General features: G+C 42.9%; 2 protein-coding genes and 1 long non-coding RNA gene across 16 annotated transcripts; 2 read left to right on the top strand and 1 right to left on the bottom strand.

Annotated features, from left to right (window-relative positions):
• Window positions 1–70: 70 nt before the first annotated feature.
• Window positions 71–27,613, bottom strand: HNRNPAB (heterogeneous nuclear ribonucleoprotein A/B). 10 transcript variants are annotated; one of them, XM_068960205.1, is made up of 9 exons: window positions 27,485–27,613; window positions 26,859–27,181; window positions 23,557–23,725; window positions 23,304–23,462; window positions 22,756–22,887; window positions 21,002–21,110; window positions 20,756–20,908; window positions 20,593–20,677; window positions 71–785 (listed from the first exon to the last, which is right to left on the bottom strand). In XM_068960205.1, the coding sequence occupies exons 2-8, from the start codon at window positions 27,143–27,145 to the stop codon at window positions 20,607–20,609; spliced, it is 1,080 nt and encodes a 359-aa protein (XP_068816306.1). In that variant the 5' UTR covers window positions 27,146–27,181; window positions 27,485–27,613; the 3' UTR covers window positions 71–785; window positions 20,593–20,606. The 10 variants fall into 10 exon arrangements, with proteins under 10 accessions (XP_068816306.1, XP_068816307.1, XP_068816304.1 ...); XM_068960206.1 differs by having other exon boundaries at window positions 27,589–27,606; XM_068960203.1 differs by having other exon boundaries at window positions 27,338–27,524.
• On the top strand, window positions 7,986–19,871 carry PHYKPL (5-phosphohydroxy-L-lysine phospho-lyase). 5 transcript variants are annotated; one of them, XM_068960201.1, is made up of 13 exons: window positions 8,381–8,533; window positions 10,503–10,621; window positions 11,504–11,663; window positions 12,351–12,425; window positions 13,260–13,347; window positions 13,441–13,557; window positions 13,786–13,868; window positions 14,170–14,395; window positions 14,660–14,814; window positions 15,380–15,469; window positions 15,668–15,798; window positions 16,246–16,302; window positions 17,784–19,871. In XM_068960201.1, the coding sequence occupies exons 1-12, from the start codon at window positions 8,475–8,477 to the stop codon at window positions 16,296–16,298; spliced, it is 1,356 nt and encodes a 451-aa protein (XP_068816302.1). In that variant the 5' UTR covers window positions 8,381–8,474; the 3' UTR covers window positions 16,299–16,302; window positions 17,784–19,871. The 5 variants fall into 5 exon arrangements, with proteins under 5 accessions (XP_068816300.1, XP_068816299.1, XP_068816303.1 ...); XM_068960202.1 differs by lacking the exon at window positions 12,351–12,425 and having other exon boundaries at window positions 8,380–8,533; XM_068960199.1 differs by lacking the exons at window positions 8,381–8,533; window positions 16,246–16,302; window positions 17,784–19,871 and adding an exon at window positions 7,986–8,056 and having other exon boundaries at window positions 15,668–16,170.
• Window positions 21,157–21,636, top strand: LOC104153606 (uncharacterized). Its single transcript, XR_696310.2, has 2 exons — window positions 21,157–21,295; window positions 21,559–21,636. It is a non-coding gene; the product is annotated as an uncharacterized lncRNA (long non-coding RNA).
• Window positions 27,614–28,000: the final 387 nt, after the last annotated feature.

The raw sequence follows: 28,000 nt of genomic DNA, 5'->3' as shown, positions 1-28,000 counted from the left end.
ATTGACCATATTCTTGGTCACCATATAGATTAAATCTGTGCAGATCAACTAACAAATCAAGAAACAAGAATTATGTAATTCAAACAGCAATGAAAATGCATTTTATTTACTTCCATTTCATGATGTTAGCTATCGCTTTTGGTGTGTGGGGGGCGGGGGGCTTAAAGGCATAAGGAGCAGTTGGAAAACAAGCTCCCACTGGCTTTAGTGCTTTTGAAAAACCCCTTTACCCTCCCAAATTAAAGCTAAATTCTTCTGTGGAAGGTTGAAGGCAAATCTCTCATTGATGTCACTGGGAAGACGACCTGTAATTGTTCCCTTACTATACAGCTGATCTTCCCATCTCCCCCCGTCGTCTCCAAACTAAAGCAATACGCTACTCCAAATCACGCTGTGGGGCCTCTACGCTCAGTATCCTGCGCTCGTCCTGTTCATGGAACTTCTGTTGGTATCAATGAGAGGTCAGTCCCCAGAATGACTGCAGAAAAGCACAAGAATCTGGAAGTGTCCACAAACAATCTACAATGCAGATAGAAAAGTCTTGTTTTACATATGCTGGCAAAAACTAAACAGCTTTCTATCTAGCTCCTACTTGAAGAAGTTTGATATCACTGAAGCTACAAGACAAGCTAACCTCCAAAGCTTATGAAATTATATTAAAATTTGTATTTTCTCTGAGGAAATACCCCGAAGTCCTATTATCTTCAGGTAAACAAGTCAGTATTCCGTCTTCAACTTGTGGAATATCCAGTGCTTGTAGGCATCAACTGTGACCACTGCCAGGCCTGCAAAACATTGATACAGAATACCAGAATAGTGCTTTACCTATTGCTCTAACAGCTCTGCCTTCCCCCTCCCAACACAGAGCCTCTGTTGCCGCAGAACCCAAAGACATTTGCTCATGCTGGAGGAAGAGAGCTCTCTTTAAATCGACTAAACCTCTTCCCTGGGGTTTTTCTTCCCCATTCCCAAGGCACAGCCTGATTACTCAAGAGGTTTTCATGCCGGTCGACGAGGAAGGCTGGAATCATCTTCCTAGCAGAGGACTTTGTGGCTGGTGTCCCTGCCTGTCAGTGCTAACCCGTTGGCTGCCAAATCTTTTCATGATAATCTTTGAAAATCTTGGGCAGATGCCCTCTGCATAGGTTAACTGTGCATCCTGAGTACAGCGAGTCCAGCACATACAAAGCAGGTTCATCTATGCACTTACAGCGAGTTGAGTATGTTCTGGATGTCTCAGTTACTGCACGTGTACAGATCAACAGCCCACGTGCAGTAGTTCCTCTGGACTTCTGCCGCTTTCATTTCCTTTAGAAACGCTGGTGGAAATGGATCCTGCAGTATGCGGCAACGGATCCTGCAGTATGCGGCAACTATTGCTGCATCAGCTATGAGGAAGTCAACCAATAGATCTTCAAGGATCTGCTGGTCATAAGCCTGGTCTGCCAATCCCTTTTGGCACCAAAGCAATTGAAACCTGTGCAAGCAGAGCTCCAGGGGAGGTACAGATCCCTAAGCCAGGCTACTGCAGGGGATTACAGTTGTGATCTGCACTGAAAGTCCTTCGTGGGCTTAACTGGGCGCCCTTGGTCTGTAGATTCTGAGCTCGATACCCTTATTTATCAGTTAATGCAGATCGACAAACTGTATTAGTTAGAGTAACTGTGCATTTCATATTGATAGTATGGGGTCTAAGAGAAAATCTGTTTAGATTTCTGTGTGCTTTCCAAACACGCGTTTCAAAAGAAGACTAGATTGTTAAATTGCTTCAGCAGAGTCATAATCTCATTGGGAAGAGTTAACAAGATTTTGCTTTGCTCAGCAAATTCATGCCAGATCAGCTGATTATTTTCTCCTTCTATATGAAAATGTTTGTGTGGGTCTTTCTGAATACTTGAATTTGCAAGTAGCTCATGAAGATGAATTTTACTCACAGGTAGTACTGGCAGCCTCTCTCAAAACTCAGTAATTATCTCAGCCTCTTACGAAGCGTGGTGGGGTTTCCCCCAGCCTCCAGGAAACCGCTCTCTTTTTTCCTGACTTGAGAGATGTTAAGTTTGTTTTACAGGAATTCAGAAATACAGCTAAATGCTACCACTAGATGTCAGTAGCAATAAAGGTGATTGACAAGGCGGCTGCTACTGCTTATGAAATACAGGTCCTTCTGAGACCAAGCAACTGATTTATGTTAACCACTAAGATACTTCATGTTAGCTTCATGAGTTCATCAGTAAACAGATTTTGGTTGAAACACTTAAGTTACTGGTCTTGGAGAAATCTAAAGCACAGCCAAGTTCATGTTTATCTCTGTTTTCTAGTTTATAGAACAGGAGAAAATTCATTGGTCTGATTTAAGCGACGATAGAGGCCTGGTGATTTCCCTTGTGCTCAGATAAATATGTCCGTCTGCTTCCTAGGAGCAGAGGACAAGCAGCTTGCTTAAAGGTAGACTTAAGGTTAAAGGTTGCTTAAAGGTTCTCCTTAAAATCATAGCCAGCAAACATCTTTCCAGATATTATCAACATCCTCCCTCTGACCTAGTGTAACACGATCAATTTTGGAAGCAAAGCTCCCAAGCTGAGCCCTAAGGGTGCCAGAACTCACCAAAACCCCTACAAGGTTTTGCGCCCGCGAAGCTCTGCGGGCAGAGCTGCCTTGCCCCAACACCCGGCCCGTCCGGTGTGTGACTGCAGCTGGAATCGCCTGCTGCGCGGGTGGCTTTGGGTGCTGCTTTGCTTCAGCTGGGCGAAGGTAGGGCGGTTGCTGCAGCGCCCTTGGGGCCGTCGCTCGAGAACTAATCGGCGCCGCGGGCGCTAGGAACGGCGATGCTGCACCCGGCTAAGAACGGGGAGAGCTCCCCGGAGCTTCTGCTGGGAACATGTTTGGGGGGAAGATAAACAAGATCAAACATCCCCCTTGGTTGCAACTCCGGTTTAGTGCCGAAAGCACACCGCGAGCCCCGGACGTGCCACTCGCCTGAGCGTGAACCCCATGGTTTGGCCTGTCCGAGGGGTGGATGAGATGGAGTTTTGCAGCTGAGCTAAGTGTAGGCTTGGCCTGTTAGTTCAGGAATATTTCTCTGGGTTATGAAACAGGTGGCAGAGAAAACCCAGCCTGACTCCAAACTGCAAATGTTTCCAAGCCTTAATGCATTGGGATTCAGTTAACTTAAAACAAAAGAAAAGATATTGCCACATGCTTTAGTTTCTTAAGGGAGAGTCTTCTTTCAAGTACATGCTGCTTTTAACACTTTCTGTATATATAATGATGAATTTATTTCTATAGGGATTTTTCTCCTGTGTAATTCGTATTTAAAAATACGAATGCTAGACCTTCTGGTGTGTTTTTCTTTTTTTTTTCCTTTTTGGGAAACCAAAAGATGAAATATTTAAGTGAGTTTTTATGTTTTGTCATTTCATAAATTTAGCATGTGAAATTAAGAAAACCAGTGAAACGCGTGTGAGGTTTCAGCAGTTCAAGCCATCCTGTGTCATGATGGACTGGAGTGGCTGAATGCTGTCCAAGGCAAAATACGTATTAAATGTATTCTGTGGAGAATGACACAGGTCACTACCCAAGCTTTTAAAGATTGCTTAAACTGTGAAGTTGTATGCTTATTATGGCCAAAGCTTTCATGCTAGAAAGCCTGTTTTCTAGTTTGGTTACTTTAGCCTTCTCCCCCAAAATGGAAACTCGGTGTCGCGCTTCAGCTGGTGAAACTGGGCACAACTATATTGCCTGTAATAGTGCTAAAGCAGTTTACACCAGCAAACGTTTCGGTCTACGGTGCTTAGTGTCCAGCCAGCCCACAGCTCGGGAAGGAGCTGTGATTTGTGTAGATGTGGCACAATCGGCCACACGTACCGGACTCTTGGGCTACAATGAAATTGCCTCACCCTTTTGTAACACAGAGCTTAGTTAGAGCCCTGTGATGCTTGAAATCCCCAGTTTTGCTAATGGCAAACAGTCATCCTCAGTTGATACAACTGCGTCCCATTAGCCTGCGAATTCAGTAAGTTTGTTTAAGGTAGCGGGTAGCATGCCTTAGGTTTCATGGCCATTGAATGCTTATTTAATGCTGCCCTCTAGAGGATATCTGTCATATATACAAACAAATTTTATGCCAGGAGGGAAAAGAAACTTTTTGTTTTTTCCTGATACTGTCCCCTAAGTGACAGGACACACAGGGAGGGTGCATCTCTTGCATTTTGAATAGTTTTTTCTAAAACAGGTGTGCAGAAGTAGAAATTTTAACTTTTTTTTCCTCCAAATCTTGTATTTCTGTCATGGGCAATGCTACATCACAGTCTCATTTCTTCTTCTTAGTCCAGTTGTTACCTAGACAATAAATCTATGGTGTTACACAAAAAAAATCGATCTCTAGTAGGCTTTGAGCCAAGTTTCCATTATTGAAATGTTAGTGGGAGGAAGTTTCAAATTATTTTCTTTACAGACAACAGATTTATATGAAGAGGCACAAAAATACTAGTAACAACAAACGATAAAAGCGTTTAAGAACACTTAGTGTTCCAAAACCGCTTATCTGAGACAAATGCTGTATGTCTCTGGTCCAAATCTGATGAGCGAGTTTGGTTCCAACTTGCACTATTATAGCTAAGAGCAGAGTTAGCCCCGCTGCCTCCCGTATGGGCCTGAGGATGGAGAAGACCTCAGTACTGCTCTACCTGAAGTGCACAGTTAAGTTTTACTTGATGTTTGCTAGTGTGCTTTATAGCACAGCTAGGCTTCCAGTTGATTAACCTGGAGGATTTTCCAAGTGAGCAATGAAGTATTTTGATAGATTTCGGGAGGCCTAAGACACTTAAGCTTGGAAGGCAATCACTGTGGCATGCTGCCTTGGGAGGTACTGACCTTGGCAACCTTACAGAACCACATTTATGTAAGAACAAATACTTCTTGAAATCTTTTACAACAGTGATTTAAAGAAAAAAAAAAAAGAGTTATAGCAAATAAGGAAGAGAATAACATCTGGTCACTCTGCTCCAGTCTCTCTGTTGAGTTGTTGGAGTCTCCCGCCTTTTAATGGTGTCCCCGGCCTGACGGTAAGGTAGTACAGTTTGAAATCCTTCATAGCTCCGTTTTGGGGAATCTGTTGCTCACTGAAGTAAACCAGTAAGTAGAAATCTATTTCTTAGACTGTCTTCCTTGATTATAGTTTCCATTTCTAAACTAAAAATGACTTCTGCAAGTATTTCCATATTCCTAGTTGAATTATTGTGACTTTCCTATATATCTGTGTATCATTAGATGGCTTAACAAAAGTGATGTTCAACTATTGTATAATGTGCAGCTAACGTTAAGTGTTGAAAACCTGTCTCTTAAAAATGAATGGCAGAAGGACTTAATAGCTTGTAGGACTCCACGCTACCCTGGGGGAAACCACAGGAAAGATGGGAAACATGCGTTCTGAATGCACAAGAGGTGGCATTATTGGCAACGGAGTGGAATAAGACCTACATTAGCATTTGTGGTTTTCCTGTGTCTTAGGACAACAATCAATCCCTGCCCACTAAGTTCTGGTAGAAGTTGCCTCATCGTTGTTTAGTTTAACGGCACAGCTGGCTAACTGGTTTTGTGTGTGCCTGTGTGTGGTTTCTTATATAATGCAGATATTAATGGAAAAAAGGTTAGAACGGAGATGCCTCGTGTATCTGAAATACATTTCTCAGTAAACGACAGTAATAGCGCTTGCTGCTTTTTTTTAACGTGTTGTTAGAAACTGAATTGTATGCTTTTTTTTACATGGTTTTATGAAGTGGGTGCATATCAAATCTGCATTTCTGTAATTTAAAAAAAAAATTAGGACCTGGTTTTCCTGGTTTTGCACAGCACTAAGCACCTATATTAGCCACCGAACTTCCAAATTAGGCAGAAGAGGTAAAATGCCATTAGCTAGAAAGAGAGTGGGAGTCTTGGTGTGTTTGCTGGGTAGCTTCACAGATGGCACGAAGTTTTGCAGAAATTTTCATAACATAAATTATTTGTAGTTCTTTTTCAGTACTTTACAAAAAAATCCCCAAATTTATTCCTAAGAAGATGGTTCAGTATAAAATACCCCAGTTAAAGCTGATAATCAAACCTGAGACAAAGTTACCTGCTCTGTTGTAGTAATTTACTTTGGACATAAAAATCTCTTAAAACTGGTATGTATTCTAGCATTTAGGTGCAATTTCTGAGACTACATACTTTGAAAAGCTAACTGTTGGTATTTAAAATCTGAATGAAAATCTGACTTATTTATACATTTAGGAAAATACATGCCATATGTGCATTATCTGTCCTTATTTGTTTGAAGTTATACTGATAAGGCTTAATCCTCTACCACGTTAGGCAAGTGTCCCTTGTTTATGTGGGTGGTTGCATCACTTCAAGTAAGACTGTTTGTAAGAGTAAGGGCTACTCCCGTGCGTGTGCAGTTTGCACATCTTGCCAAAAACCATTTGTTTGAATGTATTTACATGGTATTTTATACAAAGCTGACCTAAATCTCTGTAAAATGTATCACCTTTAAAAATACAAATATAGATATATATAAAAAAATACAAAAAATGTACTTAACATCTTTATTTGCAAACTCTTTGCAATTTTTAATCATGTTATGTGCCATGGAAAGTGTTCTATTTACTCATTTCTTTGGGGAACAACTGCTTTAAAAATGAAGGCATTATTAACAGTATTACTTATACATTGTTTTAACATGTAAAAATGATATTAATTAGTACTGTATCATTTATTTCTAGTTTAAAGCTGTAAGGAACAGTGCATTATTCTGAGACCTCCAAAAACATGCGTTCTTGAGCTTTCATCTGTAATAAAAGTGAATACTAGATTTTTTTAAAATGGTCTCTCTGTACAGACTGCTTTTACAATTGTGTGAATATGTATAATTAATTCTGCATTTGTAACCAAGAATAAACTTTCCAAATTGTAAATGTTCAGGTTCGTATAAATAGCTACTAAATAGCTTAATTGGACAGAAGTTCAAATAAAGATGAAGAACCCTTATTAACTTTTCCTCTACTGTCTTTTGTTACTTAAAAACTGACTTTTATGCGACAAGGGAGTTTTGCTTCCAAAGTTCAACACTGTTTAAGTGCATGACAATTTGTTTTTGGCTCCTCCCTATTACACAAAACTTTTAACTGCTCCTGTGTTTATCAAATTTGTTGCAGTTGCAACTAGAGATAATTATCAGTGACTGTGTTTAGTCAGCATCAGTCTGACAAGCCGGTAGCTGAGAAAGGCTCGCTCCCTTTGCTAGAGGGCTCTTAGCAGATGTTGTCTGTTTAAAATAACGTAAATAGGTACTTGGGGGGGGTGAATTTGTTGTCTTTTAGACTGAGGTTTGATAAGTCTATGAACTCAGTTACAGGATATAACACCTGCAGTGGTGGAGGACTGCACCCACCCCAGGACGTCCCTTCTGGTTCTACAGCCTCCCATTCTTCTTAGTGATTCCAGTCTTCAACAGGAACGCCGTTCCTGTTGGAGAATGACCACTCTAATTGGTGATGGTGCGTCCCCCTTTAATCCTAACCCATTGCCCCTCCTAGGATATAGCTCTTCAGGAGTCAGTCCGGTCTGCTCATCCGTCACCAGCAAACACCGGAGGACAAATGTAAAGGGTTCGTTTCAACTTTTGTTTGGACAGTGGAGTATGTGTTGAGCAATTAATGCAGTTGTGACACCTAGGCCACCACCCTGAATTGTTTTGTAATGTAAAAGAAACTTCCTCAATTTATAAATACCTCTAAAGAGAATGTTAGGACTGTAAGGATATGAAGGGCCTTGAAAACACTATTACCTCTGAGGCACCTGGTACCAGAGAGGGATGTGGGGCCACACGCCACTGCCAGTGGTGCAATGCCACACGCTGCAGTTTGCACTCGGCTTTCAGGTAAGGTGGCAGCAGCCTTGCAGGACCCCTGCAGAGGCAGCCGCTCCCCCCAGCTCGTGCTACGGGAACTCTGAAACAAAGCCACTGCTCCTGATGGGCAGAGTCCAGCCTCCCAGATGGAGGAGTCCGAAAGCACTGGTGAGTTACTGTGCTATTCTTTGCAAAACCAGCTCACTAAACAGCTGTTGTGGGTGGTTTGGGGGAGTGGCTGGGAGGACAGGGGCTGTTAGCTGTGATAAGGAAGGCGCGCTGTCACAGCCCTGCTGTAGCCCATGCAATGCTTGTATTCCTAGGGTAGCTTGTGCTAAAAGTCAAGGGAAAGGTGCTCCTTCCTGCAGCCCTGAATGCGGCACCGCTGGGTAGCACGCTCCGGGTGCGTGACCGGGCGGTAAGTACGGGGCCACCTACAGCCGGGCAGCGCTGCCGCGCTCGGCGCTGCGGCCGGCAGGGGGCGCCGCGGTGGCGGCGGCGGCGCCGGGCTCCTCCCCGGCCCTCGGAGGGAGGGAGGGAGGGAGGCGGCACCGCCTGGCCCGCCCCAGCCCGAGCGAGAGCGGCCATGAGGCCGGCGCAGCGCTCCCGGGAGGAGACCCTGGCCCTGCGGAGGCAGCTCATCGGGTAGGTGCAGCCGCCGGGCGCGGGCCGGGGAGCCGCCTGGCCGCCCCCCGAGCTCCCCGTCCCGCGCCGGCGCCCGCCGCGGCCCGCTCGCCGCCTCCCCGCCAGGCGCGGCCGCTGGCGCCGGCTGCCCCGGCCCGCTGGGTTCCTGCAGCCGAGAGCAGTTTCAGCAACTCCGGGCCCGTTTCTGGGAAAGGGCGCTCGCTCTCCGGGCCGCGGGGGTGATCCCTTGCTTCTCTAAGATTTGTTTTAGGTTTAAACTAGCGACGCGGAGGGGGAAAGGCTAGTGCTGTTGTTATACTAAATCTGGATTTATAGCAGGGAAATTATTAACACAACCCTTCGTATTTCTGAGACGGGGAGGAGCAGAATTATGACATTAAAGCAAAAGGCTCCTTACAACTTGGGTGCTACCTAGCACGCCTGCTAATACTTCAAACTGCTTAGATCCACTTCTTGATAATTTAGCTGCGAGCATGACCTGGATCTGAACAACCCAAACCACAAAATCGCTGTCGGCTTGGAGGCCGTACTGGAAAAATAGTGCTGTACGCCTGCCCTGTTGGCTTACTCTTCTTAAGGCATCTGCTGTTGGCTGCTGCCAGAGACAGGATGCTGAGCTAGGCGGAGGTTTAGTCTGACCTGATATAGCCTTTCGGGAATTTTTTTTTTTTTTTTCAAAAGCACCAAAAACTTGATAGGGTTAATGTATGTCTGCCCAACTTGATAGAATTAAGTAACTGACAAAACTCTCTTTGAAATTGCCAATTGCTACTTTTGTTTCTGTTGCCCTAAGAAATTCTTATATTCTGCAGAATATAAGCCTGGTGTTATTTGACTGTAGGAACGTTTTAATATAGTGTATGTTGTTTTCAAAATCAAGGTTAGGTACGTGCTCAGTCTTAATCAGTAAATGTTTTATGACAGTAAGAGTTGGGTTGAAAGTGAACTCTGGAATTAGAACTGTGCTAGATACACGTTTAATCTTTTTGTAACTGATTCGCCCACTTATTGGGAACAAAGACACAGCCTCTGTACCAGCCTTCTCTTAGCATCTCTTGAACAGTCATGCTAACTTTAAAAAAAAAAAAAAAAAAAAAAGCAAGCTGTTTTTCCATCTTACTGGCTAGTTCATACAGGACCTATAGGATTCCTGTAGGGGAGGGACAGTGAAACTGTTTTCTCAGTTTATCCTTGCCCTTTCCCGTTTATTAGCCAATAGGTTTATTATCTATGGTCCAATTATTTTCTTTTCATTTTGTATAAGCACTCTTTTACTAAATGATGCAGGAAAAGCTTTAAATGTAACAGACTGGGTAGAAACTATGATATTTCATTATACTTCATTTTTGCACTTTCAGCCAGAATTAAATGCAACTTCTAGGCACACACATGTTCCAATTTTGTTTGGCAATTTATTTAAAAAGTGAAACAAAACAAACCCACTTAAGCAGACCCAGCCCTGCAAATAAAAAAAAAAAAAATCACTCAAGGCTTCAAGCTAAGGTAACGAAGCTCTATGGGGACATAAGAATCATCTGTATCACTCTATCAGGAGAAACAGGACCTTAAAATACCAAGAATATAAAGAGAACGACCATAAGGTAAGAGACAAGCACCAAAGTGAGTTTCAAGAACACAAAAGGTAGACAGTGTAAACAGTAAGGAACCACAGTTAAGATGAGATGAAACTTTAGAGGCAAGTCCTGTATCTGTTCAGTGGCTGGACGTTCTTAGCAAAGTATTTTCAATTCTGGAAAGCGTTTCTCCGCTGCAGGTCCAATAGTAAGTCAAAGTTCTCCTTCCCACCCCGAGCTCTGCTTTAGGGACTAGAAGTAGGATGACAGCACTTTTCACCTAACTCAGAAAAAAACGTCCTTCTCTTAATTAACTGAAAACATTACGAGCAGAATGAACTACTTCACTTTTAGACTTCACTAAGTTTTACTTTGAATTTTGATATTTTCTACAGCTCTTCTTGCAAGCTCTTTTTTTCTGATGATCCAGTGAAGATCGTCAAGGCAAAAGGCCAGTATATGTATGACGAGAAGGGAAGACAATATCTCGACTGCATTAACAACGTTGCTCATGGTAAGTTAAAAGTCAGGTAATTTGGTACCCTGTCTTTCAGAGAATAACAGGAAATAATCAGTACTTTTTATGACTGCTGCGTTGTGTGGGGCGAGGGGATGCCTAATTGGAAAAATGGAAGAAATCTTTCTTGAGCTTATACTTCGGGAAATTATTGCCCACATTTGAATTTCTGTGTACAGGAATGTGACGCTTTCCAGACTTGCTTTCTGTTCTGTCTTCATAGGAATGTAGTCATCTAACATTCACAGGACTTCTTGCATGAAAGCTCAAATCAAGCATCTAATTGTAAAACTAACAAATGACTTGACAGTTAGTTCAATTTGTAAACGTTACTGCTGGGGGTGCTGTCACAGGACCACTGCTCAGAGTGGTGCCTGAGTTGTGTTTTATTAAATAGCTGTTTCTTTCTGTCAGTATTTGAAACTGCTAGTCTGTAGATTAGTGCTGTCAATAATATCCTACTAGGGCTAAGCACGTTAACTCTTTGAAAGTAAAGCTTACCTGCACAGAACACCGAATTATTCAAAATTATTAGCTATTATGAACAAATTATTCAAGCGTCTCAATCCAAAATATCAAATTAGACACTATTCATTTTAGCAGATCAGTTTCCAGTACTCAAATGCAAACCACTGAACATAAGAATAAGAGCCAATTTAAAACTTTCTGAACACAGGAAAAAGTTTTTAATAAAAATCTTTCAAGGCATATTGTCTTCTGCTGACGATATCATTTAATGCCCCACTGACAAAATACAATCAGTGACAACAGCTCTGTACTATTAGAAATATAGGTGCAAAGTCAGTATGTATTTGTTTGTCGATAAACACCATACACATGAAAGAACTCTCACACCCATCTCTCTACGCTCTCTTGTAGTTGGACATTGTCACCCTGATGTAGTAAAAGCAGCCCATGAGCAAAATCAATTGTTAAATACAAATTCTCGTTATCTTCACGACAACTTGGTCGATTACGCAGAGAGACTTTCAAAAACACTACCTGAGAAGTTGTGCACCTTCTATTTTTTGAATTCTGGGTAAGTCAGTCAGGTATATTAGAAGTGATGCTATGTTTTTGCTAGTTATATACAGACAAGCATACTTACTTATCAAAACAGCCAACCGGGTGAGATCTAGTGCAATGATTATACACTGAGAAAAAAATGTGGTCTGAGTTTTTTGTGCTTGTTTTCGAAGAACCTGTTGTCCTTTTTAGAAGATTTGTGGCTCTGAATTTCACATCTAGCAAGCTCCCTGTCAAGAAACTAAACTAGCGCTTTAAGAAGGGTTTTATTCTATTTGGACTACGAAAACAGTAACTCAAAGCTTGATCATATTAGTTTCTGGTCTTTCTGACGTATGTCCTGAGCTTAGAATTACTTCTGTCATCAAAATTTAGTATAGCAATGCATATTTTTGCCTGTGAGGATTTTATCTTCCCAGGCAAACTGTAGCTTTTTGGGGAAACAAAAAAAAAAGGGGTGGGGAAACTGCTTCAAAAGTACTTTCTATACTCCAGCTTTATAGAAAAGGATTTAGTGGTTTCTTCTAAACACTCTTACCTAGTAGTGTATAAAGCACTGTATATTGCTAAGGAATCGGTCAGTACCTTGCGTCTAGCTCTGTGCGTTCTCTGTGAAGGCACACAGCATTGCAGGGGAGGTCAGAATTTCAAAACTCAGACATCCTCAATGCAACGCTTTGATCAAACTTTTCAATTGTAGATCCGAAGCTAATGATCTTGCCTTAAGAATGGCGCGACAGTATACAAAACATGAGGATATAATAGTTTTAGACCAGTAAGTATATTGGCAATATTTATCTAATGTGGGGTACAAGGCCTAATTTTGGTCTGTTGTCAGCGCACGTTTGAACATCTGCTGTATTGGAGTGTTGCCATAAGGCTGAGGGAAGTAATTCTTCCCCTCTGTTCAGCATTTGTGAGCCCACCTCTGGAGTACTGCGTCCAGGCTGGGCTCTCCAATACACGATCGACATTGATGTATTGAGCCGAGTCCAGCCGAGGCCTGCCGTATTAGGGAGCCGTAAGCTTCAGAGGTTAGGAGAAATGGGTTGGTTCAGCCTTGAGAAGAGAAGGCTAAGGGGAGATCTTTGCTATCTAAAACTATCTAATGGGAGGGCAAAGAAAAAATAGAGCCAGACTCAAAAGAAAGATGGGTGGTTATAAGGAAAGAGGTCATGGACACAAGAGCTGGAGCATGAGAAATTCTGATGAGACATAAGGAAAAACTTTTTCACCACGAGCGCAGTCAAACAGTAGAATGAGATGCTCAGGCAGTATCTTGGACCATACTCAAAAGTAGGCCAGATGAGTCCCTTCCAGGTGTTCTACAGTCTCATAATACTGCACTTGACTTACTCACTGGCCCTCTTAAACTCGTGACGAGGTAGAATACTGTCCTCCTGCATGCCTTATATTTAGTTAGACGTGCAAAAAAAATCCAAATACTACTAAGCTGATCGATAGACATCTCTGAGCTGTTCTCAGCTAAATGACTATATTCCCCATCAGCTGACATAGCCAGTCTACTCTTTAGTTGTCAGTCATGCTAATCCCAAAGAATTCTCATACTGAAGAAATTACTGCTTAGTTCTGCTGATTGTTTTTTAAGTGCTTACCATGGACATCTGACATCCTTGATTGACATAAGCCCATATAAATTCAGAAATCTAGAAGGACAAAAGGAATGGGTCCACGTGGTATGTACTTTAGTCTACAACTACTGACTACTTGTAAATTTACTAAGTCTTATTTATGATATACTGAATAAGAGATGCTGTTGCTTTGCGTAGGCTCCTGTTCCAGACACATACAGGGGAATATACAGAGAAGACCATGAAGACTCAGTAACAGCCTATGCTAATGAAGTGAGAAGTATTATTGAGCAAGCACACAAGAGAGGCAGAAAGGTAAAAAGTGGATTCCTAAATCATTGATCTTGCCTTAGAAATGAGCAAGAGCAGCTGTCATTGCCACATGTGATCGGGGAGCTATGTGATAGTCTTGTATAAAAGCAAAGATCAAGTAATAAAGGATTTTTGCAAGAACCATCTAAAGATGAAGAGCTTGGAAATTGTTAACGCAATTATAGTGACTATCTGTATGTGTTCAAACATTACATGCTACATATGTTTCAGATTGCTGCCTTCTTCGTTGAATCTCTGCCAAGTGTTGGTGGTCAGATCATTCCACCAGCTGGCTATTTTCAGAAGGTCGCAGAGTAAGTTGTCATCCATTATCTTAGCTCTTTAAATTTAAAAATACCTACTAAATACAGATGATAGGGAAGTCTCTGCCTACTGTGGCATAGCTCTTTATAAGCACAAAAATACCTCTGCCTTTTCTACATTAGAACGTAAACTTTCTGTGGCAAAGACTTGTTTTTAAAATCAGTACAGAATATAGACCTGCAGACATTTTCTTCCTAAAGGTTTGTAAGGCAGTGATTTCTGCATGTTCTTAAATACCAAATATGATGTTCAGTCTCCTCTTAAAGTACAATAAAACCTGTTTTGTTGCAGGCATGTGCACAAGGCAGGAGGTATATTTATTGCTGATGAAATTCAAGTTGGCTTTGGCAGGGTTGGCAAGCACTTCTGGGCATTCCAGCTTCAGGGAGAAGATTTTATACCAGATATTGTCACTATGGGGAAGCCAATAGGAAATGGGCACCCCATTGCCTGTGTAGCAACAACAAAAGAAGTTGCAGAAGCTTTTGCAGCCACAGGAGTGGAGTATTTTAATACAGTAAGTAAAAAGCTAACCAAACTTTCCTTCTCTACAACTACTGAGTACTAAGACCATGACAGACAATCACGCAGCGTTTTTATTAGTGCTTATTCACCTTACAGTGAAGGCAATGTTCTGCTTACATCTTTCCAGTGTACATCTTCCTGTGTCTTGGCTCCGTCTGATATAAACGCCAGTATGCTCATGCATCACTGAGGCTATGCTTTCAGTGACAAGACTGTTATCTTTCCTTTCCCTGTCTGCATGTGTTTTCTTGCTCAGTTTGGAGGAAACCCAGTTTCATGTGCCATTGGACTAGCTGTGTTAGATGTGATTGAGAAAGAACATCTTCAAGCTCATGCCACAGAAGTAGGCAACTTCTTGATGAACTTGCTCAATCAACAGAAAATCAAGCATCCCCTCATTGGTGATATCAGGTATCAGTAACTTACTTACATTTTCAGCTTCGTTTTGATTTGGTTCATACGACGATAGCAATAAACAACCCAAAATCCAACTCATGTAATTTTGCATAAGACAGTATTGTTTTTTAAAGAAATTAATCTGTTTTCAGCAAAAATCAGCCTGCTGTAGATTAAGTCACTGGCTTGAGCTGATCAAAAGCCTGATGTGCTTTGCCACCTGTAAGGCAGTACCGCCTTACTGATTTCAACACAGCTCTGGGAAGGCATACTTCTGATTTATTAGCTGCTAAAGGAATTCACTTTCCTGTTTTAACTCCACCTCAAGTACACAGAAGAAAACAAACAAGCTGGATGGAAAATGTACTTAAGATCTTGTCCTGCTCTACCATTCTGTGCAGAGAAAAGCCTGTATTATATTACATTTCTGCAAAGCAGTATCCTTGCCATTACTAGCCAAAAAAATATTACTTCTCATGCACTTAAGGGATGTTCTCACAAAAGCCTTTTCTCCATCTTTTCAGTTCACTTGCAGTTCCTTCTTCCAACTACAGCTTGAGTATTTGCTTTTCTTTTAAAGGGGTACTGGCTTATTCATTGGTGTGGACTTAATTAAGGATCAAGCAGAAAGGACCCCAGCCACAGCAGAAGCAGAGTATCTAATAACAAGGTACAGGGGACAATCTTTTAGTTCCTCCGTGTGCTAGGCAAGCACACATCAAAAGTTCAAAGTAATCTATCTTGCAGCAGTTGTTAAAATATAGCCAACTGGCACAGAAAAAAAGAGTCAGTGCAAAATGGCACGGTCTTACGTTTTTCTGAGAAAGATGTAACAGGAGACATAACTCTTGTCCTCACCTCTTTCCAGGCTTAAGGAAGAATATATTCTACTGAGTACAGATGGGCCAGGGAGAAATGTGCTTAAATTCAAGCCCCCAATGTGCTTCAATATGGAGGATGCAAAATTTGTTGTGGACACAATTGACAAAATACTAACAGGTAATGCAGATCAAAAGGCACAGACTGCTTTACAGTGGTTGCTGATGAGCTGCCTTAAAACCAGTGCTGAGCAGCTAAGCCTGCTTTTCAGAATTCCTAAAATACAGCTGGAGATGGTAAATGCTGAGCACATACGGAAGTTAGTCTTTAATTCTGCTTTAAAGTTCCCTAACAAAAATAGAAGTAAGACTAAAATTTTTAGTCTACTTACTCCACAGTTGTATAAGACTTAAAATAGCTTTGCTCTGGCACAGCCTAAGGTGTTTACCTACCTGAGCAAGGGACCTGGTAAGAAAGAACTGTCCAAATTTCATTTTAAAAGTCATAATCCTGATGCATTTGCCGCTAAGCTTTTTATACAACTTGTGTACAGTATTAACCAAGTTAGTCCAAAAACTTGTCTCTGTATTATGCATTTGCCAAGTTGTTGCATAAATCTCTCTCCAGATATGGAAAAGGAATGCCTGAGCCAACAGGAAACATCCACTTGTTTTACCTGAGCAGGTATTTGTCTATCTATCTTCATTGTTGACAAGTATTTTAAAAAGCCAGGGTTCCTCAATTTTGCTTGTTCAGACACTGTCACTGGCAGCAGAGCAGGACCAAGTTTTCTCAGAGATGCTCTTTTACATGGAATTAGTTGGCTGGGATTTCTGGCAATCTAAAGGCACAAACCAGGCTTCCATACATCTGGCATTCACAGCTACTTTCAGTCATGCAATCTGACACTTCCCATAACACTATATGTATTCATTTGTGGGCAAGGTAGGTCCAACATGTCCCAGAAATGTTTACTGGTAGCATGCTTATCTGCAAAGTTCTGATAGCAACCCTTGACATGCATGCTACACTATGTCCATACATGCATATCACGGCAAAAATAAAGCTCCTACACTGGCTGGTCAGGGTAGTCAGTAACTTCAGACACAGACACAGTTGGCTTTACACAGTATCCTGATATAACCAAAAGGTAAACTACCTCTGAGCAAGTCTTCCCTTAACTCCCGTTAAGAACACATGCTACAGCGTTCTACAATCTGCATGCCGCAATTTGTGAACGTCCTTTTAAGCTGAGACAGTTTTGTGAAGCACTTGTACTACTGCAGCTCATGTCTTAATATTTCACTTCAAAATTATGTTGTCTTCTGTTCTCTTGAGCATTTTCCTTTTAACTACATCAGGATCATTTCAGGTTCAGGGCTGTTATCACTAACCCTATACTCAGGAGTTCAACTGGGCATCAGTAAGGCTCAGCCCTTAAAAGTTTTCCAAACCTCGCAACTCCTCACATCTGTTGAGGACCCTTTGTAGCTTGCTTACAGAGAACATCTAGGTGCTACCCATTTTGCCATGCATTCAGACCGTACACTTTTACAGTTAAGTTTTTGCTCATAATTCCTCACAAACACAACAACTCAATGCAACATACGTCAGTACACCTTGTGCAACTCCTTTAACCTACTCCAATTAAAAGACAACTAGGTGTGTTTTTAACCAAGTGCCCAGTAAAACTCTGGCACCTGGATATGAACATACCTCATGCAATCACTAAGAATGCTATAGCCTTAACCATCGCACCGGATTCACACCACTGTCCCTGAGCTAAGGGGGGAAACATGTTTCTCTTTCAGTGCAATAGTAGTATCTCATAGCAGGCACAAGAAAAATATGTTAATATTTTATTTAGCAGGTTAATGGCAAGACACAGAGCTGTTTGTACTACTTTGTCTTAAGAATAGAAGGATTAGTCACAAGTGCCAGTTTAACTTACTGAGGACTAATGACTTAACGTACTTTTTTCAGTCTAAACTAAGCAAGAAAAATGCCTTGATTTCATGTAGAAAATAAGAATGCAAAAAGCCTCTCAGTGAATAAAGTACTATCAAATGACACTTACATATTATGTAAGCGAAAGTGAGGCAATGAAGTAGATTCCTTTTTAATGATGCTTTTACAAGAAAACATAACATTTTTTCTTTCCATAGGTTTCAAGCAATACTCAAGATCTACCACTAAGAAACATTTTTCTACTGTAATAATGCACATTTAATCATCAGCCTAGCATGTCTTAAACCAGATAAGTTACCTTTGATTTTGTTATTTTCAGTTATCTTGTTATTAGTAAAAGCTTTAGGAGAAATCAATCTTATAATCGTTTGTTTTAACTGTGGCAGAAATGTGGGATTAGGTTTTATTTAACATCCGATCTGAAACTGGTTATGAAGGAATATTTCTAGTAGCTGTTATGAACTACATTTTCCAAATTCATATTATTTCAAGTTGCAACTGTTTGAACATTAAGATAAGCCAAAAGATGCTCCTGTTTTTGTCATCTGCTGCTGCCTATGCAAACTACATTCGAGCTGCCTGTGCACTCAGTCCTTCCCTGGCTCCTCTGACAAGTTTCAGAAGCCAGTTTCATGCCAATAAGGTCCTAGTAGCTCCACCTTCAGCAAGGGATCTCAAACAGCAGATTAAGTCAAAAACTTAGTCTCAGATTCGTAACATCGTAGAAGAACAGAGAGCTGAGGGCCAAAAGGCTCTCAGACCTGTTCTTAGAAAAGCCTCTGTCCTCAAGAAATATCCATGTAGGATTAGTGAATTAGAGCACACTACAGCCATGAGAAAAACTTACGTACAAGCCCATCCTCACCAGGTAATTAGATGTTCTTGATATCAAACTTTCCACACAAAGAAAGGGAAAGCCAGCTCTGCAACAACATGCTAGTAGCCTCTGTTTCTGCTTAAGGCCGTATCATCTGTAAAGGAAGCCTTAACCTGAGGACTTACTTCCAAAAAGAACCAATATAACAGCCAGCTAACAAGCTGCTGTCAACACACTAGCCAGAAATCCTGCAGCAGTACAGTGAAACAGTAGACTTCCCTTTGGAGGGCAAACTGCCTGCTAGAAAAACATTCTGCTACCTCTTAGCTCACAAGAGAACAAGTAACAGGATGCAATAGTTAAACATTACAATTTTAAAAGTATTACTGTCTCAAGGCTGAAGACTTAAGTACGTACTGTACTCGCTTGTTTTAATGGACTACAGTTTTGCATTTTCTTTTTAAAGTTGGACATCAGGTAACTCCAACTATAAAGCTGTCATGTCAACTCTCAGATTTTAAATCTTGTTTATACCCAAGAGTATAAGCTCCTGTCTATATAGACAAGTCTCATGTATTTCTAAATTTATAGCAAGTTTGTTTTTCTAAAGGACAGCCAGTAGGGAGCAGCATGTTATAAATTAATTCCTGCAGCAATAGCTGCATCCCTTGTAAAAAAAAGTTGAGAAAAGGTTAATAACACCTGTTCTTAAGTTTAGTTCCACTTGAAATTCCTGTATGTTCAACTAGCATTTATTATAAGAAAAACATTGTTATATTTTAGCTTTAAGGGAAATAGACTCAAACTGATCACTGCAAAGATCAGAAGTTTACTTTGTGCAGCAGCACTTGGAAGTATTTATGAAAGACTAGGAGGGACTATTCTGCAGCAAGACAGAAAAATTACATAATAGTTATTTCCTAAAAATAGTGAAAAACCAGTCAGAAAAGGAGGCCGTATTTCTAGCTGGTCACTTATGTTCAGAGAGAGCTGCATCTTTAGAAGCAGCTTTGTTGTTTTCCCTCCCAGAACTTGAGTGGAAGTTCTTCAGCCTTTTTTGGTATACAAAAAGGCTGCAAAACTCAGGCTTTGCACTGGTGATTTTATTTGTCTAGCCTGTCTTTCAGGACAGGCGTACAACACTTAAGAACTTGTGTAAATCCCTCGGACTTTAAACAGTAAAACAAGAAGGAAGTGCAGCTAGCTCTTTACACATCTCTTAGCTTCCTCCTGCAAGACTGTCTCGACTCCCAAGCCCTACCTGAAACCTCTGCCTCTGGTTCCACCTACATGAACCATACAATGCAGACACTAATACAGTTATGCTGAGCCACTGCACTTGTCTAGAACATGAGCCAACATCACTCCAGTACAACATCCATAACAGCTGGGGATTTCCACCCAAGTTCTCTTCTGTAGCCTCCAGGCAGCAGCGACTGCAGTTTCTAGCTGCCCCTTATCTGCAAGGCAGCACAACTATCAACACAGCCCTCTAGTTTAAGAGCATTTAAGCTCAGCTTTTCATCTAGCAAGGTACTGCTGTGAACTAAGTTCTCGGAACAAAGTACTGGCGTTTTACTAATACGTAAGCTGAAGAATGGCACAAGACACTAGATTACGCCTTTTTTATTTCAAAAGCTAGGATAGCTTCAATATCCATGTCATGGTGAATCAGAACACATGTAAAATACCTTACAATACATTAGATTCCAAAAAGGTACCAAAAAGTACAGTAAAATTAACACTTCCATTACAGGAAATGTATGACACAAAAACAATACAAAATAAAAAGGTGGAAAGTGACACTGGTTCCCTAAGATGCATCTCATTCTGTACAACTGGAGTAATGCAGAGTCCATAGTTAACTCCAAGAGGCAGTCCCTAGATGCAGAGCTGCAGCTTTAAGCAGACCCTCAAAATCAGTTTCAGTTTAACCTATTAATAAAATCATTAATTAATATCTTCAGCAAGGCTGAAATTTACACACCACACTGTCTAGACAACTAGTATCTGTAAGTATTAAACATGTAAAACATTTCCAGGGAGCTCTTCCAAGTAAGATGCACATTTAACAGGCCATAGAAATTTATTGTAAAGTTAAATTTGGTACAGAACTGAAATATCCATCTACAGCATTGTATACAAAACCTATGCAGTCATTTTCCAAAAGAGACCATGCCACTGCATACCTGAATAAGTTTGATCAATATGGCTTGTAGTTATTCTGATGGCCACCACGCCTTGGTGTCTTCCCATAATTTGCACTGCCTTGACCTATGAACAAGAGAACAAATGCATTAAACTGCTAATTAGTTATGTTTGCTTATACCCAATACAGTTCTCTTTACTTACTGTAATCATAGCCTGGTCCATATCCATAATACCCATATCCTGAATAATCATAGCCTCCATAGCCACCATAACCTTGCTGATAGCCGTATCCTTGATTCCCATAACCCTGGTTCCAGTAATTGCCATAACCTTGATTCCAATTTTGACTTTGAGCTATAGAAGGGAAAACCATCCACAAAATCCCGTTTTAGTACACACAGCTTATTTTTAAAGTGTCCATACTAAAGTAGTGCGTGTAGTACTTACCACCGCCTCTTCCACCTCTGCCTCTTCCTCCATAGCTACCTCTTCCTCCACCACTACTGAACTGTTGCTGCTGGTATACTTCTTTTGGCTGTGCTACCTTAATCTCGCACTGAAAATAAAAACCAAGGAAGAGTATGTATATTGTTTTACAGCAGCACTGCCCAACCTAGCCTCCTAGGAAAGCCAGAGAAGTTACTCTAGAGGCAAAGGAGGTGTACATGCTGTGCTCCCTGTCACGTGACCAAGACTGCTGCACATCCAACAGCATCTGATTTATTGGATGCCTGGGCAAAGGTAAGTCACAATTAGCTGCTCCAAGGCGGCCACTGCTTTCAGAGCACTTTATGTTGCCTGTTCCCCTACCACCAACTTCCCCATGGAAGAGGTAGTACCCTACCTAGCCACTACTATTCATGCAGGAGTGGTTGTCTTTATCCTGCAGCAACCTTAAGTCTAGGCTGTTGCCCTCAGACCATTTCACCTGATGAGCTACCGGGAGCTCTAAGTAAGCCAAAATGAGTTTTCCTGGCAACCTTCATATGCCCTGTGCATTGCAGATCTGTTCCGCACTGTGAAGCGCGTTTACCAACACTTCCAAGTATCACCTGTCAAATATTAAGACTACTGAAAAACAACCAGAATTGTCATTTCCAAGATATTCCTAAGCTGCATTTCAAACTGGTCAGCCAGCTTTTATATTCTGAATCTGTGCATGATCTGAGAGGAAAACTATTGCTGCTGTCAACAGAAGAACTCCCTGTGATGGTAGCACCTACACAAACTTGGCTTGGAGTTCCCCATGCAGAAGGTTCCAGGTAATCTACTTTTTTTTTTTCTAAATCGCTACAACACAAAAATAAGCCATAATTGCAAGATACACTGATATGATTTCTCAGCTCCCTTTGCACATGAGCCTTCATCTCTTCCAGAAACAAAACTTTATTGCTAACTGCAGTGTCATGATAGCTACCAACACATTAAGTTGGCCTATGTTTACTCTGTGCTGTGTCAAGACCAGTTTTAAACTAAGGGCAAGTCACTGTGCCAGGCAATAGGAACAGGTCTAACGGGCTTTGAAGTTGCAGTTATGTGGCTGGCACTGGCCACAGAGCAAGGGAAGAGGGACACATCCAGCCAGCACTCATCCTTTGCCTCCAGTCCTTTCTTCATTAGCTTGACACCTGAGCCTCTATGGCCTATGGACTGCTGTACACTTATCAGCTATTCCACCAGATCACCATCAGCTCTTCAGACCCTCTCCCACCACTTTTATAGTAGTTCAAATCACAAGTCTTGCTTGCCACACTTCCAAAGGCACCTAAGGAGACTGGGCACAAATGGCCCTAAGCATGCGGTTACTCTGTCATTCTGAAGTTAGCACCAGTAAACACTGAATTTATGTAAGTGCCCTAGACTGAAAAGCAACATGCATCTGCTGGAATAGCTTCTACTGCTATACTGGTACACGGACAAGCCAATCTTCCTACGTGTATTTCATCACAGTGCTATTAGATCCTTTACATATGAAAAGGCCTAACATATAGAGAGCATCAAAGCCACAAATACTGGCTAAGAACCTTGGCAGGTTCTATGAACCGACCTTATGGCCAAAAAAAGCCTACTGTAAATAGCAAGCTGTCTTCTGCAGTTTGAAGACCTTGAAATCAGAGGTCTACAAAATCCTTCTCAGATTACAGATGTAGTGGTGTTATGCTTAAAAGCTTGGTCAAAGATCTACAAGTCAAAGTTTCTACCTTGCTTCCACTGACGTTATGGAATTTCTTCTCCAAGATCTTCTTCACTGGATCCTCTTCCTTGAAAGTGATGAACACAAAACCCCTCCTTTTGTTGGTCTTTGGATCCATGGGAAGTTCAATTGCTTCAATCTGAAGACATGAAATATTACTTCAGACTTCAGTATTTTAGCAAGACAGTAAAGCACATAACATTTGGGACAGTAAAACCAAAACTAAGTTTCATATCTATGCATATTATGTAATACCAAAGTTAAATATTCTTTCTGATAGTATTCCTAGCTTTCAGACCAGAGGTTTCAAGTTTACAGCATTTTAACATAAGATTAAATGGACTGAGTTAACAAAGACTGGAATTAACTAGCAGTGCAAGCATTCAGTGCAATATCTGCCTTCTGTGCTTTCAAGATGAGAAACCTCTTGGTCAGTTATGAAAGACTTAACGTATCTGAACAGTTAAGGTACTTTGCAACTTGCAAATGATTAGTTCACTAACCTCTGTGAGACACTACTCTATTTTCAGTGGTTACTAAGATAATGTTACACACCTCTCCAAACTCTCCAAAGTATTCCCTGATTTTCTCTTCTGTGGCTTCTGGGTTAAGTCCGCCAACGAATATTTTCTTCACTGGATCCTTTTTCATCGCCATGGCCTTCTTGGGGTCAATTAATCGTCCATCTAGCCTGTGTTCTTTCTGTTCCAGAACCTGAAAGATAGTTGGGCAAGATTAACTCATCTGAAAAGTTTCACTACAAGTTAAGAAACTGAAATATGAATCTTAAAAAAAAAAAAAAAATCACCTTTTCAACACTCCCAGGTTCTTTGAAGAGAATAAATCCAAAGCCTCTGGATCTTCCTGTGTTAGGGTCCATCTTTATCGTACAGTCGGTTACCTCACCAAATTTGGTGAAGTAATCTTTCAAGTCTTTTTTGCTTGTATCCCAACTGAGGCCGCCAACGAACATCTTCCTGAAATTTCAAGGAGGTAAGAGCGAGTTAAGTTCAGGAAATACTACAGAAAAGCACATTCAGCAAGATGTTCACACGCACCCCAGGCATTGTCAGAAACAGGACCAGCTGTAAAGGGTAAGTAATTTTGCATTCTGTCAAAAGCTAGCAATGCTACAGGACTGCACAAGGCTTTTTTCCTCTTCTCAAAGGAATGATGCAATGCACCCTTCAGCTTATTACAGACTTAAGAAATACAGTAAAATTTGCCTAAAACATTCCCCATCAGAAACTTATGTTCTTTCAACAGTATTTGCAAAGTTGTATTGATTATCAAGTACTGCCAGTTCAGGTTTTGGAAAGAACCTAGGGTCATTCTACTGCTTTGAAAGCATTCACACTACAGAAGGGCAGCAAAAGCCAAATACTTCAGCTCCATTACTCTTTGGACAAACGCTTATGAAAATTATAACCTCCAGAACCAGCTGCAGAATTTAGATCAGGTATCTGTGACCCCTAAGAACAGTCTCATACAACAGATGGGACTTTGGACCTGTCTGTAACCAGCCCAATATGCACTTCTTCCTGCTTAGTTACTGAATCTCATTCTACTTTCACTAGTACTACAAATTCAGACTATTAGTCTTCACTTTTATGAAAGGCCACACTACAGTTCTTCCCTGTCCACCTTTCCCTACACAAAATAGTCTCTGGAGCACCTCAGAAGACTAAATACTAGTGAAACGTGATACAGAAGTGAAGCCAATAAACAAAAATAAGACCAATCAGTATAGCACTTTTCAAATGTCTCAGTTCTTCAAATTAAAACAACCATATTTTCTATTTTCAGAGTTTCCAAGGTAACAAATAAGCTTTTTAAAAGCATTTAAGCCTTTTTATCTAACTATAGATTAAATCAGAGTTATTGCTCTGTTTAGAAGCAACCCGAATTTGGCACTAGAAACTAGCAGCACTTTAGAAACTAGAGTACTTCTAAACAAAATTGGCTTTTGGTGTTAATGTATAACTTTGATTTGCCAAAGTTGCATCCATTTATATTCAAAAGGCAACATGAAAAAGAACTACATAGGTATATGTTTTCTAGATTTTTCCTTCAACTGAAGGAAAAATCTCCCTTTTAGGCTAAACCTAGAATTTTTCAGAAGATGAAGCTGTGCACTCTTAACAGACAAGGCTCTAACCGAAGTCTGCGTGCCTTTTTTTTTTTTCTTTTTTAGAACCCTTACAATAGAGCCTTACAGAAAAGATTTTACAAAATGTTTACTAAGGCTTTCAACAATGGGTGAAAGCAAGGTAACTTGATGGCTTCGTTCTCATCAGAACAGCTTACTGATCAAGCAGGAATTTTGCAGGATTGCTATGATCTGTACAGACTGACAGCAGCTATGCATAACATACCCCAGCATCATTGAATGCAATTACAGAATGCTCAAAAGAAATTCAATGGTGGTAGCATGATTTTGGGGGGGGGGGGTGCCTGCAAGTTGTTTCTGCACTAGGGATGGTGCTACTGTACACATGTAGATATGCCACATGCTAATTTCACCTCTTACAACAGCAGTAGATATACTTTAACTTACAATCCTTTGTTTTGTAACCCTTGTGATCAATACCTGGATATACGTACTTAAATAACACATGGTAGAGCCTTCAAAATTAAGGCTAAGATAGTCTTAGAAGTTATTTGGCTTCCCCTTCAGAGGGCCACACAGACTGGAAAATTGCAAGCTTAACATATACTTAACAGATACTTAACATATCTCTCCTCAGTGTATTAGTACTCATAAATCAAGGTACGGTTTAGCTATTAACAATACTTAAATGCTGGTGCCTCAGACTGCTCTTACTTTAAGTGTTAAAGTTTTCACATAGCTGAACGCCTGTAACTAATTTTCCTAGAAAATTAGAACCTTCCACAGATTTTGGGTCAAAAATTGTCACCTCCTATGTGAGAAAGGGGAAAACAACTCACTTTTCAGAGCAGAATACTTTAAAAAAGCAAAAAAAAAAAATCAAAGAAGAAACAAGAAACTCGCACAGAGCTCACAGGCCTAGATCTCAGTCCTCATGGGGTCTGCAGAAGGCATCCTGCCTGAGCTCTCAGGAAGAGTACAAGTCTTGCTTCCTCCCTTAAAGCCAAAGTCTATCATTCTACTGTGGCTAGAGCTTTCCATTTAACCTGAAGCAGACAACTCCTTCGGTTTAGAGCCCAGTGGTAACAGTTTGAATTAAATACATGGAGTCACTTGAATCACAAAGACCCTCTGAGAAGCAGGAAGGTATTTTTGAGTCAAGAATATATATTCATAAAAAGATAAACAGATCAGCTATGACAAGAAATAATTTGTACATAAGGATGCAGCTACTGAAGCAGAGACTGCCCCAAGTCCTCTACATAACACTTTTAAGAAATAAAACCTTTTTCTGACAATGCCGCAAATAGTACACCAAAAATCACACTTACTGTTTTAGACACATTGCACACCATCTCAATCATACTGTTTTTTCCTTCACTCTCCCCAAAAACACCGAGTCTCCCAGTGGCTTCCAAGCCCAGGACGGCTCTTTTATATGTATTAAACAAAACAGGTTCGCGTTGACACCAACGCCGGTGCTCATCGGGCGTGCAATCGCCAGAAAGTTTGAGCCAGCCCCCCACCCCCGACAGAAAGCAACTTCTTCCCCTCCCTCGCTCCCTTCGTTAAAAAGGGAAAACAAAAGAGGGAAACGCGGGGACGGCAAAGCGCGCGGAGGTAAATCCCCTTCCATTTTACAGCGTGAGAAGGCAACAAACCCGCTCCCCCGCCCCTCCCCCAGCCACCACATGGCGCCAACAAAAGGCAGCTCCAGAACAAAGGAAGCGCTGGTGCTGCAGGCCGCCGGCTCACCGCCCGCCCGATCCCTCCGCAGCGCGGCCGCCCGCCGCCCTCCCCCGCCGGCCGCAGCGCAGCGCAGCCCAGGGCGGCGCGGCGCGCCCGCCTCGCTTCCGCTCCCGCCGAAGGGCCGGGCCGGGCCTAGCGGCCGCGCTCCGCCGCCGCCGCACATGGCGCCCGGGGGCGGGGGGGGGGGGGGGGGGGGGCCGCGGCCTGCTCCCGCCTCAGACGCGGCCCGCCGAGCGCGGCGCGGCGCTCACCCCGCGTCCTCCTCGTTCTTGCTGGCGTTGATCTGGTCGCCTTCGGCCCCGTTCTGGCTGGCGGCCGCCGCCGCTGTTCCCGCCGCCGCCGGTCCGGCTCCCGCCGCCGCCGCCGCCGTTCCCGCCGTCGCCGCCGCCGTTCCCGCCGTCGCTGCTGCCGCTGCGCCCGCCGCCGCCGCCGGGGCCCCGCCGGTTTCGGCCTGCTGCTCTCCGGCGCCCTCGGCCGCTTCGTGCCCGTTTTGGGTGGCGCCGGCGGCGGCCGCCAACTGCTGCTCCGCTTCGGACATGCTGCCCCGTCCGCAGAGGCGAGACACGACAGGCGCCTGCAACACACGAGCGCGACGCTCACGGGTCAGCAAGGCGGCTCCCCCCTCCTCCTCCTCCTCCTCCTCCTCCCCGCCTGGGCCGGTCTAATCCGGTCCGGTCCCGCCCCTCCCCCCCTTTTCCGCCGTCGCCATCCGGCCGCGGCTCATACTCACTTTAAAACCCGCTCCCAATAAAATCCGGGCCGGCCGGAATCGGATTAAAATCCCCCACGCGCGCTGGTGCTGACACCCCTCCCCGCGGCGCTCGGCTGCTCCCGCACCGGCCCCGCCGCCACCTTCTCCTCCCCCCGAGACACGTACTCTCCGGCCCGGAGCCTTAACGCGTGGCCGCTTTTATACTGCCGGAGCCTCGGTCACACAGCAACAAAGCGCCTCCTCGTTGGCTGCCAGCCACTGTCACTCACGCGGTTCGGCCGCTCCTGTTGGCTCTCCCCGCGGGGAGGGCGGGGCGCGCGGGGTGAGGCGAATGGCGGCCCGCGGGACTAGGCTGGGAGGGAAGGGGAGGCCTCGCGCCTCTCGCCTCAGCGCTGAGGGCAGGTTCCCTGCCCGGCCCGGCCCGGCCCGGCCCCGTTGCCGTGTGCGGCAGGGGAAAGAAGGCGGGCGGGCGTCGTGCTGTTACCGCCGCGGCAGCCTAGGGCTGCCCGGGAGCACCGCCTCCCCCGGGGCCTGCGGGGCCGCGGCCGTTGTCCCCGGGCGGGGAAGGGCCGCTCCGCCCCTCCCCTCCCCGCCCCGCCCCGTCCCGTCCGACGTTACCGGCCCCTCGACGCGATCTATAAAATCGCCAGCGGCGGCTGGGACGAAACCCACCCCGGCGGG

The sequence above is a fragment of the Struthio camelus genome, chromosome 13, assembly GCF_040807025.1.
Source record: "Struthio camelus isolate bStrCam1 chromosome 13, bStrCam1.hap1, whole genome shotgun sequence".
NCBI lineage: Eukaryota > Metazoa > Chordata > Aves > Struthioniformes > Struthionidae > Struthio > Struthio camelus.
This window is presented reverse-complemented; position numbering and strand designations above follow the sequence as displayed.